We start from the raw sequence: 18,357 nt of genomic DNA, 5'->3' as shown, positions 1-18,357 counted from the left end.
GCAGCCAACTGTGCTGGGGCTCCCCACACCTGATAAAGAGACTGAAGGGCCCACAACAACTACAAGCAGCTGAGCATTACAACAGCTGGCCAGGAGCATAACTCGGCCTCCGTGGGCGCCTACAGGGAGAGCAAACAGGCCACAGCAGAAGGATACACGTAGCCCACATAGGGGTCACCCCTGGAACATTGAGAACTGAGGGAAGCACACTGGAAGCCTCCTAAGCCATCACTTACATAAGGTCACCTATCCAAGAGCAGGAGACGTGGCTGGCCTACCTAATACGTAGACACAAGCACAGGGAAAGAGGCAAAATGAAGAGGCAAAAGAATACATTCCAAGTAAGGGAACAGGACAAAACCCCAGAAAAGGAACTTAGTGAAACAGAAATGAGCAACCTACCCGACAGAGAGTTCAAACTAAGAGTGTTAAGGATGCTCACTGATCTGGGGAGAAGAATAGATGGACTCAGTGAGAATGTCAACAAAGAAATGGAAGATATAAAAAGAACCAATCAGACATGAAGAATACAAAACTGGAAAAGAAAAACTCATTAGAGGGACTCAAAAGCAGAGTAGAGGATACAGAAGAACGGATCTGTGAGCTGGAAGAAAGACTAGAAGAAATTACCCAAGGTGAACAGGTAAAGAGAAAAGAATTAAAAGAGTGAGGACAGTCTAAGGGACCTCTGGGACAACATCAAGCGCACTAACATCCGTGTTATAGGTGTCCCGGAAGGAGAAGAGCGAGACAAGGGGGCAGAGAATCTATTTCAAGAAATAATAGATGAAAACTTCCCTAACCTAAGGAAGGAAACAGACATCCAGGTACAGGAGGCACAGAGAGCCCCAAACAAGATAAACCCAAAGAGGCCCACACCAAGACACATCATAATCAAAATGTCCAGAATTAAAGATAAAGAGAGAATCCTAAAAGCCGCAAGAGAATGTCAAGTTACATACAAAGGAAACCCCATAAGGCTATCAGCTGACTTCTCACCAGAAACCTTACAGGCTAGAAGAGAATGGCATGATATATTTAAAGTGCTAAAACGAAAAAACTTACAGCCAAGAATACTCTACCCAGCAAGGTTATCGTTCAAAATGGAACGAGAGATCAAAATTTTCCCAGATAAGCAAAAATTAAAGGAGTTTGTCACCAAGAAACCAGTGTTACAAGAAATGTTAAAGGGACTGATTTAAGGGGAAAAGCAAGACCACAAATAGGAAAAATTATCTATTTCCACGATTAGAACGTAATGGATACAAATGCACAAAAAAGAGGTTGGATATGATATCAAAAACATAAAAGGAGGGAGGAGGGTAGTTAAAGAGTACAGCTTTCAGACAGAGGTCAAACTAAAGTGACCATCAATTCTGTATAGAAGAAGGAAGGAACAGAGAGGGACTACTAAAACACCGAGAAAAAAAAAAAAAAGTTAAAAAATGGCAGTAAGTACATACTTATCAATAGCTACTTTAAATGTCAATGGACTAAATGCTCCAATTAAAAGGCATAGGGTGGCTGACTGGATAAAAAAACAAGACCCATATATATGCTGCATACAAGAGACACACTTCAGACCTAAAGACACTCACAAACTGAAAGTGAAGGGATGGAAAAAGATACTCCACGCAAATGGCAATGAAAAGAAAGCTGGGGTAGCAGTACTCATATCAGACAAAATAGACTTTAAAACAAAAACTGTAAAAACGAGACAAAGAAGGGCATTACATAATGATCAAGGGAACAATCCAACAAGAGGATATAACACTTGTAAATATCTACGCACCCAATGTAGGTGCACCTAAATATATAAAGCAATTATTAACAGACATAAAAACAGAAATAGACAGTAACACAATAATAGTAGGGACTTTAACACTCCACTTACACCAACGGATAGATCATCCAAACAGAAGATCAATAAGGAAACATTGGCCTTAAACGACACACTAGAACAGATGGACCTAGTAGATATATACAGAGCATTCCATCCAAAACCGAAGAATACACGTTCTTTTCAAATGCACATGGAACGTTCTCCAGGATTGATCACATATTAGGCCACAAAACAAGTCTCCATAAATTTAAGAAGATTGAAATAATACCAAGCATCTTTTTCTGACCACAAAGGTATGAAACTAGAAATCAACTATAGGAAGAAAATCAGAAAAGCCACAAATACATGGAGATTAAACAAAATGCTACTGAACAACGACTGGGTTAATGAAGAAATCAAAGAAGAAATCAAAAATACCTGGAGACAAATGAAAATGAAAATACGACATGCCAGAATTTATGGGATACAGCAAAAGCGGTTCTAAGAGGGAAGTTTATAGCAATACAGGCCTATCTCAACAAACAAGAAAAATCTCAAATAAACAATCTAACAATGCACCTAAAGGAACTGGAAAAAGAAGAACAAAGCCCAAAATCAGTAGAAGAAGGGAAATAATAAAAATCAGAGGAGAAATAAATGAAATAGAGACCAAAAAACAATAGAAAAAAATTAATAAAACCAAGAGCTGGTTCTTTGAAAAGATCAACAAAATAGACAAACCTTTAGCTAGACTCACCAAGAAAAAGAGAGAAGGCACAAATAAGTAAAATCAGAAATGAAAGAGAGTGATTTACAACAGACACCTCAGAAATACAAAGATTATAAGAGAATACTATGAAAAACTATATGCCAACCAATTACGACAATCTGGAAGAAATGGATAAATTCTTAGAATCATACAACCTTCCAAAACTGGATCAAGAAGAAGTAGAGAATTTGAATAGACCAATCACCAGTAAGGAGATCGAGAAACAGTAATCAAAAACCTCCCCAAAAATAAAAAGTCCAGGACCAGGCGGCTTCTGGTAGATTCTACCAAACATTCAAGAAGACTTAATACCTATCCTTCTCAAGCTCTTCCAAAAATTGAGGAGAAGCTCTAACTCATTCTCTGAAGCTGACATTACCCTGATACCAAAACCAGACAAGGACAACACAAAAAAGAAAATTACAGGCCAATATCACTGATGAACATCGATCACGAAAATCCTCAACAAAATACTAACCAAATCGCATACAACAATACGTTAAAAGATTATACACCATGATCAAGTGGGATTTATTCCAGGTATGAAGGGATGGTTTAACATTAGCAAATCAATCAACGTAATACACCACATTAATAAAATGAAGAACAAAAATCACATGATCATCTCAATAGATGCAGAGAAAGCATTTGACAAGATCCAGCATCCATTTATGATAAAAACTCTGAATAAAATGGGTATAGAAGGAAAGTACGTCAAAATAATAAAGACCATATGAGAAACCCACAGCTAATATCATCCTCAATGGTGAAAAACTGAAAGCTATCCCTCTAAGAACAGGAACCAGACAAGGATGCCCACTGTCACCACTCCTATTTAACATAGTATTGGAAGTCCTAGCCAGAGCAATCAGGCAAGAGAAAGAAATAAAAGGGATCCAAATGGGAAAGGAAGAAGTGAAACTGTCACTATTTGCAGATGACATGATTTTATATATAGAAAACCTAAAGAATCCACCAGAAAACTTTTAGAAGTAATAAGCGAATATGGGAAAGTTGCAGGATACAAAATCAACATACAAAAATCAGTTGCATTTCTGTACACTAACAGTAGCAGAAAGAGAAATTAAGAATACCATCCCATTTACAATTGCAACAAAAAAGAATAAAATACCTAGGAATAAAACTTAACCAAAGAGGTGAAAAGATCTGTACACGAAAACTATAAAACATTTCTGAAAGAAATTGAAGAAGACACAAAGAAATGGAAAGATATTCCATGCTCTTGGATTGGAAGAATTAACATAGTTAAGATGTCCATACTTCCTAAAGCCATCTATAGATTCAATGCAATCCCTATCAAAGTTCCAACAACATTTTCACAGAAATAGAACAAAGAATCCTAAAATTTATATGGAACAACAGAAGACCCCGAAGAGCTAAAAGAATCCTGAAAAAAAAGAACAAAGCTGGAGGTATCACACTCCCTGATTTCAAAATATACTACAAAGCTATAGTAACCAAAACAGCATGGTACTGGCACAAAAACATACACACAGATCAATGGAATAGAATCGAAAGCCCAGAAATAAACCCACACATCTACGGACAGGTAATCTTTGACAAAGGCCAGAGAACATACAATGGGGAAAAGAAAGTCTCTTCAACAAATGGTGTTGGGAAAACTGGATAGCCATATGCAAAAAAAAATGAAAGTAGACCCTTACCTTACACCATACACAAAATTAACTCCAAATGGATTAAAGACTTGAATGTAAGACCTGAAACTGTGAAAGTTCTAGAAGAAAACATAGGCAGTCACGGCTCTTGACATCAGTCTTAGCAACATCTTTTTCAAACACCACATCTGACCGGGCAAGAGAAACAATAGAAAAAATAAACAAATGGGACTACATCAAACTAAAAGCTTCTGCACAGCAAAGGAAACCATCAACAAAAGCGAAAGACAACCTAACAATTGGGAGAAGATATTTGCAAACCATACATCTGATAAGGGCTTAATCTCCAAAATATATAAAGAACTCATGCATCTCAACAACAAAAAAACTACCAACCAATTAAAAAATGGGCAAAAGACCTGAACAGACATTTCTCCAAGAAGATATACAGATGGCCAACAGACACATGAAAAAGATGTTCAAAATCACTAACTATCAGGGAAATGCAAATCAAAACTACAATGAGATATCACCTCAGCCCGTCAGAATGGCTATAATTAACAAGACAGAGGAACAACATGTGTTGGAGAGGTTGTGGAAGAGGGAACTCTCATACACTGCTGGTGGGAGTGCAAACTGGTGCAGCCACTATGGAAAACAGTATGGAGATTCCTCAAAAAATCAACGATAGAACTACCATATGATCCAGCTATTCCACTGTTGGGTATTTATCCAAGAACTTGAAAACACCAATTTGTAAGGTACATGCACCCCTGTGTTCATTGCAGCCTTATTCACGATAGCCAAGACTTGGAAGCAACCTAAGTGCCCATCAAGGCGAATGGATAAAAAGCTGTGGTATATATACACAATGGAATACTACTCAGCCATAAGAAACGATGAAATCCAGCCATTTGTGACAACATGGATGGACATTGAGAGCATGATGCAAAGTGAAATAAGTCAGAGGAGAAGGTCAAATACCGTATGATTTCCTTCATTAAGTAGTAGATAATAACAACAATAAACAAACACATAGGGACAGAGATTGGATTGGTGGTTACCAGAGGGAAGGGGGAGGGAGGAGGGTGAAAGGGATAATTGGGTACATGTGTGTGGTGATGGGTTGTAATTAGTATTTTGGTGGTGAACATGATGTAATCTATGCAGAAATAGAAGTACAATGATGTACACCTGAAATTTTACAATGTTATAAACCAATGTTACTGCAATAAACAAAATTTAAAAAAAAAAATAAAAAAATAAAATAAAATATAGGCAATCAGACACAGGAGTAAGTTGTTCAGAATTGAGCAGTTAGTATTATTCTTATAAATGTTTATTTCTCTCTTCTCTCTTTTGTTCCCTAGTGGCATTAAACAGTGCCAATATTTCAAGTTTTCAGAGACAACATGTGCTGTGAGGATGCTCAGCACTAATATCTGAGCTTCCAGGCATGTGTGCTGAGCAGCGATTGTTCCAGAGCAGCCCCTGAGGTGTGGCCAGGCCATGATCCTGGCTGCGTGTTCCCCACTATCCTTTAATAAATACTTTTACTACTTCCAACTGACTATGAAACATTTTCACTTTGATGTCTTATAGAAGATATCCCTGCAAACTTCGAATAAATCTTCTCATTTTTCTAAGCTAAAAAAAAAAAAAAAAAAAAAAAATAAAACAAATGCCTCTCCGACGGTGGAATTTCAGGCACCAGGATGAATGAAGGATATTCTGGACTCCTTCAATATGCCACTTTGGAAACCACGCTTCTCGCGGGTAAGTTAGCCATGCCAATATGAATCTTGTCAATACCCGGACGTGTACCCGGTGACATTCATGCAGCTCGATGGACAACCATCTAGTCCCAGAAGTCAGCCATTCGACCACCAGCTAACCACCAGCATCCTGGATGTCTCCTCCTCTTTTTAATTAATTGAGTTTCGTATCTGTGATAAACAGCAACTAAAGTAACAATGCTGGGGATTAGGAGGACAAAGCACGCACACCAGATGTGAATGCAATTAAGCCCTCAGAAACTGCATCTTGCTTTTAAAAACCTCAACTGTACTTCTATCTTCACGTGAAGAACGACTATTAACTGCTAATTAGCAGAACTGCCCAATCGTGAGTCAACGGCCAGCTCCCCACCACGAGATGTTCTCAGCCTGGCCACAGCCATCTTCCGCCGAAGGCCACAGACATGAGGATGGACGAGGCTTGTTGAGTGTGGGTGATTTGCTCCTGTTTGCACATTGTAGCCCAGTGCAAGATTTCCACAATGATTTTCCAGAACTGAAGTTTTTGATGGTTTAGGAATTTATTACCAAGTATCGATAATATATTAGCCTCTCTCTAAAAATTTCTGTGAGAGAGATATTTGATAGACATCTCCCCCTTTCCAGAATGCAACAGTGATAATGGTTTCGGGCTGCCAACTCTCATCCTTTTCTAGGACATGCAGCTCCCTCCCACACCGGATAAATCTGGGGTGGCATGTGAGTTATACAAAAGAGACCAGACTACCATCCACGTGTGCCAGTGCCTCAGAAGGGAAACAAATTTCCCACCCTCATCCCATCCTCTCTCAGGATCAGTTTCTCCCGTCTCAGTAATTGTTTAATGTGAGTTAGAATTCCTGGTCACCCTTAGACGGTGGGACCTTAGAAGGTCACCGGGACCTACTGCTGATGCCATTCTAGAGGGAGAACGCTTTGTACCCCGACCCCAATCCCACACAGCACAACGCTCTGCCCTATTTTTAAAACTCTGGCGAAGATTCCACAACCTCCCTGTGAAGCCCATCCTATTGGTCAACCCGACAGCTGAGGAGTCTTGGGAGCACTCGGCAAAATTCCTAATCGTCTTTTCTGCTCCTTCCTTTTTGTTGCTCCCCTCAGCACCAAGGATTAACTTCTCTTCATATGCTTTTATAACTTTTAATCTTTTTGGCTTCAATTGTCATTCCCTTAACTTTTCCTCTGTGTGTTTCTTTTTGAAATTCTTTTAGCATTTGTCTTGAGACTTATTTCCCTTCAATCTATAATCCGTAGCTCTAATCTGGTCTTTATCTGGCCCTAAGAAATTGTGGCGACCACAGCTGACGACAGGTTCCATGCTGTCCATACACTGGAGAGTATGGGGGTCTGGTCGCATTGTGTCTGTCGCTTAACAACACACCCTCTTATCCCTTGGTCCCCACAATAACCCCTGCGTAGTTGATGCTCTCTTTTAAGTCATCCTAAAACAGCGGGTATTTCCAATTTCTCTGACATTTGTTCATAGGTCATATTTACCAACTCTTTAATCACTCCAGTGGGTCTCCTTCTGACCCTCTGCAAATTTATCATATTCTTTTTATTTTTGTGTTTTTGATGAGAAGATGAAGATCCAAAGCAGCAGATAATTCTCTAGACTAAAAATTGCATGGCTCTCAGTTTTTTGATGCTTTCCTGAATATCTTATTCTGAGCATTTTCTTCAACATCTGCCCCACGCTGACACCTCAGTCAATCAACAGCAGTCACCTCGCCAACAGCTACACAAAGCACGCTGGGAAGATTTTTAGGTATATTTTCATCAAATTGCTGATGATATTTCTTCCTAGAATATTATTGCATTTTAAAATAATACTTAAGATCAAAATTATTCTGGGGAATTAAGACTGTTTTGTCCTCCGACTATAGTAGAGTTTTCTATGACTGGAAACAGTTTTTGAAAGTATATCTTTATTTTTTTAATTGTGGTAAAATATACGTAACATAAAATTTACCCTTTTCACCATTTTTAAGTGTACAGTTCAGTGGCATTAAGTCCCTTCACAGTGTTGAGCAATCATCTTCACCATCCATCTCCAGAACTGTCTCATCATCCCAAACTGAAACTCTGTGCCCTTTAAGCAATAAATCTCTTCCCCCCCCTTCGTAGCCCCTGGCAATTTCCATTCTACTGAAAGTATGTCTTCCTTTTCACCCCTGGCCTAAAAGTAGAGGTTATTCTTGTGCTGTTCCCTACATTAAAAGAGGAAAAGGACTGCAAGTCCGGAGGCCCAACTTTGATTCAATAACTGCTGATATCAATTTTTATTTTGATGCTCTCTTCAAAGGTTGAGGCTCTGCCCCTGCTACAAAAGATCTGCAGGGCACGGAATTAAAATGGACCACTTTGCTAATGAGAATAAAACAAAGTCAACATTTAGAAACGAGATGTGGAAACCTGATTGAATTATGGGCTTGGCAAGATCTGCTTTGTTTTGTTACACAACGCCATCAGAGGGCAGACTTCGTTCACATCAGTAAGGAAGACTCCACTTGAAGGGAAGAGAGAAAGCGTCCAAAACACCTCCACTTGCACACCGCACCCTGCCTGCCTCTCTAGTGATTGATTTATTTTCAAATGTTTTGTTTTTGCAAGTTAGTGTTGGCACTGGAGCCACCATCTGAGATGAATGAGGAAAGAGAAATGGAAGCAAAGGAGGGTGAGGGGGTCATGGGCGAGAAAGGAAGAATGACACGAAAAAGGTTAAGAGAAGTGGTAGCGTCGGCCCTCCGTATCCGGGTTCTGCGGCTGGTTGACTCCATGGATGCGGAAGCTGTGAATATGGAAGGCCATCTGAGGGACTTGAGCATCCGCGCATTCTGGCATCCGCAGGAGGGTCCTGGAACCTATCTCTGCGGATACCGAGAGAGGACTGCAGTTGGAAATTATGTAGCGTATTGACATCTCTTATAATTCGCTTGGACTGTTCTGAAAGCATTGTGCTCTGACACAACACTTCACAGTGTTTTCCCCGCAAGACCCAAGTTGGGAGTTGAGGGGAACGGTAGAGTGGAAAGAGAATTACTGTCCCCTTCCCCCACAAAAAATGCTTAAAACAAACAAAAAGTTGAGGGAGGGAGACACACTGATTGTCTGTTAGAATCTTTCCAGGGTGTCCATCCAAGACATACTTAAGGAGATACTGTTCATGTTGGGAAGCTGAACTTTTTCAAACATTCTAACTCTTTAGGTTACTTTGACAACTGGGGACAGACACATGAAACCGTGTGTGCAAATATGGAAAATCCTACTTAAACATCACAACAAAGAGTAGCGTCTTTTAGACCAGGGTAATTTTGACTCAATTCTCTAAGTAGTCCAGGTGAAAAACATTTGTCTGGCCGGAATTTTCCAGCAGTTCAAAAACTGTGTGAAAGAGCAGATAGTGAAAAACCTTCCGATTCCAAACTGAAGCCTGAAATTTCTGCTGAGCTTATGGTGTTTCCCTCCTCTGGCAGGAAACCTTCCCCGAGGTAACTACAGAAACACCAGGTGGCTCTGACACTATTGCTTTCTGTGACTGAATTAATAAAACTGGACACGGCAAAATGGTTCCTTCTAGCTCTAAAAAAAGGGGAAAAGAAGGATCAGAGCAAGATGCCTAGATGATGAATAAATGAAATAAGTCAGTCAGCTACTGAATCACTAAATGCTCATGGGGCAGCATTTTATGTCACTCAGTGTCTGAATGTCAAGAAGGCCGTACTTAACAGGAAAAAGAAATACAAGGCAATTCGTTTTCGTATAATGCCACACACTTAAAAAGTTCAGAACATGGACGTGCAAAAAGAAGTTGTGGGGAAAGAGGCTAGACTTTCATTCTGATATTCTGCTCATCAGCAAGGATCTTGCTGCATGTTAAGAATATAAGGAAGATTAGGGGCTGGCCCGGTGGCGTAGTGGTTAAGTGTGCACACTCTGCTTCGGTGGCCTGGGGTTCACAGGTTCAGATCCTGGGCATGCACTGATGCACCGTTTATCAAGCCATGCTGTGGCAGCGTCCCATATACAAAAATAGAGGAAGGTGGGCACAGATGTTAGCCCAGGGCCAATCTTCCTCAGCAAAAAAAAAAAAAAAAAGAGAAAAGGAATATAAGGAAGGTTAGAAATAAAATATCAATGAAGAATATTAGGTCGCAGTGTCAATTCTTCTCTTAGTCACCTCATTATCCCCAAACAAGCCAGACTTCTGCCTGTCAACAATGATCAGAGTTGGTTTCCTAAGAGCAGCTTAATTATTCCTATTCTTTATCATTCAAAATACAGAACTCATGTTTAAAAGTAGTGAAAGCCCTCTTAACAAGTCCCAACATCGTTGTTTTGCTCTGTTAACTGTATATTTTGGGGCTTTCCTGGTAGGCCCACAGTTTGCCATTTGTACTTAAAAAAAAATTTCCTTAAATAAAGCTATTTCCTTCAAAAGAAAAGCTGATTTTGTGACTTTCCGTGTTCAATGAGTATAACAATAGTCTCGGAACGTATCAAAGTTCGATTTGTCATTCTGTTCTCTTTAAAGGAGGGCTTGACCCAAGGCCCCAGGCCTCGCGCATGGGGGTGGGAAGAGAGGGTAAGACTGTGCCCACAGTTAGCATGAGCTTTTCAAAGGAGCGAAGCCCATCAGGCCAGTCTCTACCTTTTCCTGCTTGACACTCTTGACTGTCCTTCCACTCCTGCCGCGCCCGCCCTCTAGCACCCATTTTCTGGACCCTTTTGGTCCCTCTATGTAGCCGGTGTTTGCCCACGCTGGCCCCTGTGCGGCCAGTACCCTTCCCCTTCATCCGTCTAAAGCTGACCCACCCCTCACACCCCGGGAGCCTCGGCTCCTGCTCAGGGGTGCCTTCCAGACTTCCTCTTCCGGGAGGGAGGGTCCTGCTTCCTTCCGTGGTCCCCTCGGGGAGACCCTGTGACTCCTTCTCCTCAAGTTCATCACACGTTGTTGCCTCTTCTGGAAGAAGAACTGACAGTTCCCCGAAGGCAAGGAAAACGTTTACTGTTCCCTGCAGAGCCCCAGTCCCGGTGCAGTGTATGGAAGACGGAGGGTCCTCGATAAATACGCATTTAATTGAACAAAATGGGATGGAGGGAGGAGAAACCAGCAAGAGCAGGGCCCTGGCCTCCAGGTCTACCTGCAGGCAGGCGCCGAACTGTGGGCTCAGACTGAGACCTCTCCAGAAGTGCCTTTTAAATGCCACTTCGAATATACGTAATATCCTTCTCTCCAGCAACCTGAGGGCTTTCCTTCACGCGTTCAGAGCATCCCTACAAGGTAGGGGTGGGCAGGAATTGTCCCTATTTTATAGAGGGAAAAACATAGCACCCCCCACGCCCCCAGAGGTTAAATTGATGCCCACAATCCTGGTAGTGGGAAGGGCTGACACCCAGAGGTCCCGACAGCCAGGCCAACGCTGTTTTCCGCAGATGGGGTGTCTTCTAAAAGGTGTTTATCAATTTTTTTCTTTCAGAATTACATCAATCCAGATTAAACTCTTGGACACGTATTTGATCGTGGCCCGTGATAAAATACGGTCACCACGCTGTGCCCTGCTCTGCTGATCCACTTAAAATATCGGCTTTGGCTTGTCATCAGAGTTTCACGCTGTCTTGAGTTAATTATCAAAATTTGTTGCATTGCGATTTGTTTTGGTTGTAAAGACTTGACCTTGACACGGGAAGAGCTGAATGAAGTCTGAGGAAGTCGGGGTGAGGCAGAAGGAAGTCCATGAGAGAAGCAAGGATCAGGAGGGCCTGCTCTGCTCTCTGCAAGTCGTAAAATGCAAGGCATGAACCAGCTAACAAGTCCTCCTTATCAATCATATGCTCTTGGCCTCCTGGAAGCGTGCGAGGCAGGGCGCATACCCCAGACGATCCAGTAACAAGCCACCTGATAAGTGTGGTTTGAAACACACTCGAACTCTCACAGTGGCCCTGGGCCCCCGAGGATAATTGGCAGGTGTCCCATTCGCCGTCCTAGGGAATTCTGGTTATCAGGCCGGCCCGGGAAACTTCAGGGGAAGCTTGCTTTCAAAGATAAGGCAGCAACTCTTCTTTGCTGCTTAATAACATGCTTTGCTGAATCTCATTGTCTTTACACTTAATTTGCACGGGGCCTACTGCCCAGCAGGGAAGTCCTTTGAAGGCTAACCCTTCTCCCAGCCCAGTAGATTGTTAGGCATCCTGGGGCGGGCAGCTGTGCCTGCTGCCCGGTGCAAACTCGGAGCAGTGAGTGCTCAGGGCCCCCCTGGGGGCTGGACCTCGGGGGCCACTAGGTCAGCGCCAGCTAGCAGGATGCTCGGTGCTCTCCTGCAGACCTGTGAGGTACTATCATCTCCATGGGAAAAACAGTGAGGGACGGCTGATGAGGGAAGGCCCAGGGTCCCGGGCTGGTCAGCGGGTCTGCCCCTGGACCCAGTGCTCTGCCAGCTGATGCCGACTGTGAGCTGAGACATGGGCCAGCCTGTGGGGAGGAGGATCTGAGAGCTACTAGTTGACAGTCAAGCAGAGTGACAAGAAAACCTACGTCAGTGGGTCACTGGAGAAGAGAATGCACAGAACTTGCAGATAGCAACTTAACAGATAGAGGGTTTAAAAACCTAAATTTGAAGATTTGCATTATTATCAGAAAGTCCCTACAGATGACGAAAAAACCGATTCCTAAAACACGCCACCACCATCAAACGTGCAAGGCTTAGAGGAATCAAATGGAATATTAAAAAGGTAGGCAGAGAGGCTGATACTAGCATTTTGGATCCCATAAAATACACATTACTCCACCACCAAGTTATTCCCAGAGTTCTGTGCAGGTTCAAATTGTACAAAAATGTGCAACGAAATATTTCTGTTAACATACCCACCTCTGCCTCCTCATTTATTTGTTTCAGTACAAAACCTGATTTTTTTATTTGAGAACTATCAGGTTAAATGGCTTCTCCTTAAAAACAATTTCAAGTTTTCACAAGATTTAAGATTAGTATTCTAGAAAGAAATGCAGCTTTTGCCCAAATATTTCAAACTTTGATCCTTCCACAGCAAAAATGGATTAAAAATGTCTTTTCAAGGGCAATGACACTACCTTGAAAATGAAGGTAGATTTTAAGGCAATTGTTCATTAGAAGAAGTCTAAGTACTAAAAAGAAATGAAAGAACCATTAAACTGGAAAGTGTCTTACCTTGAGAAGTTGAGGAAATGAACATGTCGAGTGAATAAATAAGGCTGTTCGGCGGTACTTATATTTTTAATCAGTTCCATCTATTAAAAAAAGTACAAAATTAGCATATATAGGATCTAATTTACGAAGCTATATTAAGCTAAAGCTTATCGTCCCACCTCCTTTATTCCTCACTTATTACCTCTTGGACCACAGCCGAATGTGTTTTGTGCAACGTTTATGAACTTTACATAAGGCTTCTTTCTGACGACAATAGTGCTATCCAAATTTATAGTCCTGTATTTAATTTAGTTGATTGCTACCAGGAAAACAATGTGACAGATTAAGTAATTTTCACTGGAGAAGTCAGTGTTGCTGAACTGAAATGCAAGTTAGAAAATGCCTTTAATCTCCTCCTTTAATGTCAAAGCAAGACAAGAGATTAATCATTATCTTATATTTCCATAATGATATTACTGGGATATACAGACATATTTGAAACTAGTTCTGCAGAATTTAAAAGTAGGAATAAAATAAAATATTTTTCTCTTTGATTACAAAAATTTACAAAGCAAGTATTTCATAGGAAACACACAAACCCCCCAACACTTCTTGGTTTTTTGGTGGGCGGCCATCTGAATTATTTATTTGCAATTATCAGCAAGGCAAAAAGTAGTTTATATTAGTATAAACTAATGTTTATGGTCTTCTGGAACATGTCATGATACGGAAAATGTTTAGTAAAATCTGTTAGAGATTCCAAGCATTCTTAGGACTCCCTGAGTTCCTGAATTCCAGCTTCCTTAGATTTTCTAATTGGTCCCATCAAAACTGGCACACGGTGGGATTTTTAGAAAGCACATTGAAAACCGCTGCTTTGGATGCGCAGCAGAAGTGCTGCATTTCGTATTTTATGAAATGGTTCAAGGGGAGGACTGGAAACAGAAACAGTCATTCACATCCTAACCGTAGTAGCAACACCAACAATAAAATCAGAGTCTGGAATTCCAGCTCTGTCTCAAGCAGGACAGAAAACCGGGTCTGCCTTTTTCCCCCGTGTCTGACACACACGTAAATGCTCCATAAATATTTGTGGAATGAATGAACTCCGACTGGTACATGCTTTATAGATTGTTCCACTAGGATGTCCATGCCTAAACCCTTTAATTAGATATTCATGCTCACATGGATTATTTGAAGAAATGAAATTGAATTTTAAAGTAAATGACTTGCAATTCATCACTGCGTGCTTCTGTTCATCGGTGGCAGACACAGGTAAATAATGGTCTGTCTGCCTGTCCCCAAGGTTGAGCATAAAAGGAAATTGAATCCTGCCTCTTTACCTATTGTTCATCCTCTCCATCCCCCACCCCCTTCCCCCGCATGCCCCAGTGCTTGTTTTTGGTGATAAAACTTCCTGCTTGGTCACATTGGAAATTTTGATTTTTGCCATCAAAAATATTCTACCAATAGAATTATCGATTTGGAAGCACAATAAAAAGTACCTGATCTCTGAGACTGTCTGCTTAGAAACATAACTCTTTATTGTGTGTGTGTTTAACATAAAGACCATCTAATGCTTTAATCTGTAGATTACTTTTATTCAGATATTTCTCTGCACATACAAAAGTAATATGAGAAAGCCCGCTAGGATTGTACAAGAAGACTGGAAAAACAGGTCAGAAGAAAAACTATTTCTGTCACATATTCCACATTATATTGCATTCTCTAAACATGTCAATGTGTTAATTTAGCGGAAGAACGGTAGCGGTTAGATTTTGAGAACGGTGTCATAATAGTCATAAAGCTGTCTCTTTCCCAGGGAAAAATGGATTAGCGGTGACAACGCATAACACTTTCTAGACGTATCTTTAAACATAGAATAAAGGTGCTAATGCTCACGTGTACTGCATTAGCATGGAGGGGTCAGAGAGCACGTCTCGGCTCTCGTACGTTTTGTCACTGCACACCAAATCGTAAAACCACCGAGGAAGTCTCACAAGCCCAGGTTTAGGGCATTATTCCAACGTGTCATTGGATGGTCTTCACCAATGCTGAGTCCTTCCCCATTTCTAGTGACAAGCAATAGTTTCCTGAACCCCTGCTGCCCATCACCTGAGTCCCCTCCTGGTCCTCCCATGGTTGCTAGTGTCTGCCTTTTCTCTTGCCTGAGTCTTATCCACCTGGGGGTCATCATGGGCGACAATGACACCACCTAAAATCACCATGGGAACCAGCTCTCCTTCTTTTCCTCGGCTCATGCAGGACCACTGCTGGCCTTTATGCTGATTCTACTGCATACATTCATTCACTCAGCGTTTATTGAACTCTTACTAGGAGATCAAAACATGAATCAGATGAGTGGGAAGACACATAAAGACAAGACAGTGGAACGTGTCCTAATGGTGGCCCCACTATGGCCAAAACCCTCTTGATCCTTGTCCATCTTTACTCCTTATCCGGCTTACTCCATCTCTAGAGAGTCTGTTTCTGGTTAACCATACTCTCCATATGTTCACATTTGATCCAGGTCTTTCCTGGACATCCGTCTTCAATCCCTTGCTGACTCACATTAATTCTACCTTTACAGCCTGCCTCAACCAGCTCTCAAGACCACACATCCTGTGGCCAGTCGAACTAGACCCCTCCTTGCTCCTTCCTCACAGTGTCCAAGACTGAACACATCCACGCTCAGGCTCAAGCTTCCTCTTCTGGAATGTTCTTCCTCTTCTCTCTGCATGTCCACATCCTAACCACTCTTTACCTCTGTCTAGAATGCCTGTCTCTTCCAAGAAGCCTTCCTGGATCTCTCCTTTCAGTCAACATCCATTGGTCTCCAAGTCTTTGTCAGGCAATGAACTGCTCGGGGTTGTGGCTACAGAGCTAAAAGATTTGGTTCTTACTCTCAGGAAGCTCAGAGGCTCCTGGGCGAGGGGGACTAGCAGATGGACACCATCGTGTGATAACCATCATGGGGCTGAAGGCACAGAGGTGAGACACCTACTCTTCCCTCTTCCCCAAGGAGGTGTTCCTGAGTTGTTAGCAAGGAGCCACAGGAGCTAGCCAGTGAACAAAGGGACTGCAGCACTGCAGGCAGAGAGAACAGCAGATACAAAGAACAAAACACGAAGTGACACGGGTACTAAAACTGCCAGGAGTTCCATGCGCCACAGGCTGGGCACAGGTCAGCAAGGCAGTAGATGAGCCAAGAGAGGAAGGTAGGAGCCGGGAAACTGAGGGCCCTGCAGGTCACGTGAGGGATCCTGACTTTTATCCCACGGGCAATCCCTAGCCAGGAAGGATTTTTTTTTTTTTTTTCCCCCAGATCTTAGGTCAGGTTGGAGAATGTGAAGAAGGGTAAGGACTGGAGACAGAAAGTTTAGCTAGGGAGTCAGGGCAATAATCCCACCTGGACAGCGCTTCTCGATCTGATCCCAGACCAGCAGCATCAGCAGCAACTGGAAACTGGTTAGAATTGCACGTTCTCGGGCCCCAGCCCAGACCGAGTGAATTAGAAGAAACTCTGCGGGTGGGGCCCATCCATCTGTGCTTTAACAAGCCCTCCAGGAGATTCTAAGTCAGGAAAGTTTGAGAACGACTGAAGGAAGTTGATGGAAATGAAGACAGGGGGAAAGGTTTGGGGAGGGTCAAGGAGGGAATCTGCTGAGGCTTGCGGCCAGCCGGCAGCAGGAGGGATGGGAGAGGAGAGGTCAGCAGTGCTTCCTTCTCAGAGCCCTGGCTTGGATATCTGGACACACGGTGGTACCCACACATGGAGACGGGGGACGCTGCAGGAGGAGCAGATCTGCCGTGAGGGGAATCGGGTTTGGTTTTGAACAACGTTGGCTAGAAATGATGTTGCCTCCTTTGACTTTCCAGGACACTTTGGGGATTTTCCAGGACACGCATTCTTTATGTTACATTATAGTTGAGTGTGTGCGCTAGCTTCCAAGCAGACTCCTTGAGGGATGGGGCTGAGCTCTATTTATCCCCCAGAAAACTCAGCCCAGGCACCTGCACAGAACATATACCCCATAATTGTTCATGCCATGGAGATAACCCCCTTTAGAATTTTTTTTTTGGATTCAAGAAATGTATAGTTCACTGAAGACAGAATTATCACGTGGGCAATGAACTTAGCGTTTCCGGAACAGACCTGTACATTCATGACCCTGGTGTCACGTGGAGCTGAGAGCTTTACGATGACTACATCTAGGACATAACAGCACCAAACACACTATCACTTTCTGTACACGCCATACCCAGATGCTCTTTACGTGCACGCTGTCATTCCATCCTCAAACAACTCCACGAGTTAAGTATTATTATCCACACTTTACAGGTTGAGAAACTGAGGCACAGAAAGACTACATAGATTGCTTAAGGTCTCCCCACTAGACAAAGGCGGGGCCAGGATTCCAATCCAAGTCTGTCTGACACCAGAAATCCTGTTCTTTATCCCTGAGCTGCAACCTTCTCACCATTCCCACTGCTTTTTGATCTATACATAACCTCTTAAAACAAGAGGAAGGGGTCGGTTAGCAAAATAACTCCAGAGACTAAAGAGAGTTCACAGGAATATAAATTTTCTGTCTTTCATAGGATGTGCTGAAAAATTGAAAGTTATCACAGGTGGAAAAGCATTAAAAAGAATAAAAAAATAAAAGGATTAAAATATGAGAGAATTGTTTTATAAAGTTCTAGGTGGGAAAACACAGTATATATAACAAGAACAGGAATGAATTTTAAAATGCTTAAACAAAGAGAAAAGAAAGACAACTATGTAATGGAATGTATCTAAAGGGAGAAGTTAAATCACAGAGCATCTGAGAAGGAGACAGAATTGAGGTTGGAAAAAAAGGGCAAGAATCAAACAGAATTTATAATGCAGAGAATATGCCAGGAAGCAGTTTCTAATCTTTTGCTTTTAATGTAACTGGCTGGGATGGTAGAGCTGAAACCCTTTACCTGCGGTTCTACAAACACAGCTAGTTAGTTAGTAAAAGCCTTGGTTGCTGACTTCTTTGGGAAACGCTTGTCAGCAGTAAGTGATGGAATGCCGACCCTACTCTGGTCTGAATTCTCGTGTCACTCCTGAACAAGGAGATGCCCTATAATTTTGCAAAACATTTTAAATGAAAGAAAAGACATGTTTTTAACATGAAAGCCA

General features: G+C 42.1%; 1 protein-coding gene across 3 annotated transcripts in view; it reads right to left on the bottom strand.

Moving 5' to 3' along the window:
• Positions 1–18,357, bottom strand: part of UST (uronyl 2-sulfotransferase) — a 347,600-nt gene that overhangs the window by 145,310 nt on the left and 183,933 nt on the right. For all 3 annotated transcript variants that reach the window (XM_087425210.1, XM_087425209.1, XM_004440946.3), the window contains exon 4: positions 13,209–13,288. In XM_087425210.1, coding sequence (XP_087281336.1) covers positions 13,209–13,288 — 80 coding nt within the window. The remainder of the gene's footprint in view (positions 1–13,208; positions 13,289–18,357) is intronic.

Source organism: Ceratotherium simum, chromosome 38 (genome assembly GCF_057802395.1).
Source record: "Ceratotherium simum simum isolate JZ-2026a chromosome 38, ASM5780239v1, whole genome shotgun sequence".
In the NCBI taxonomy this organism is placed as follows: Eukaryota; Metazoa; Chordata; class Mammalia; order Perissodactyla; family Rhinocerotidae; genus Ceratotherium; species Ceratotherium simum.
Note: the sequence above shows the minus strand (reverse complement) of the source record. Positions and strands in the feature narration are given on the sequence as shown.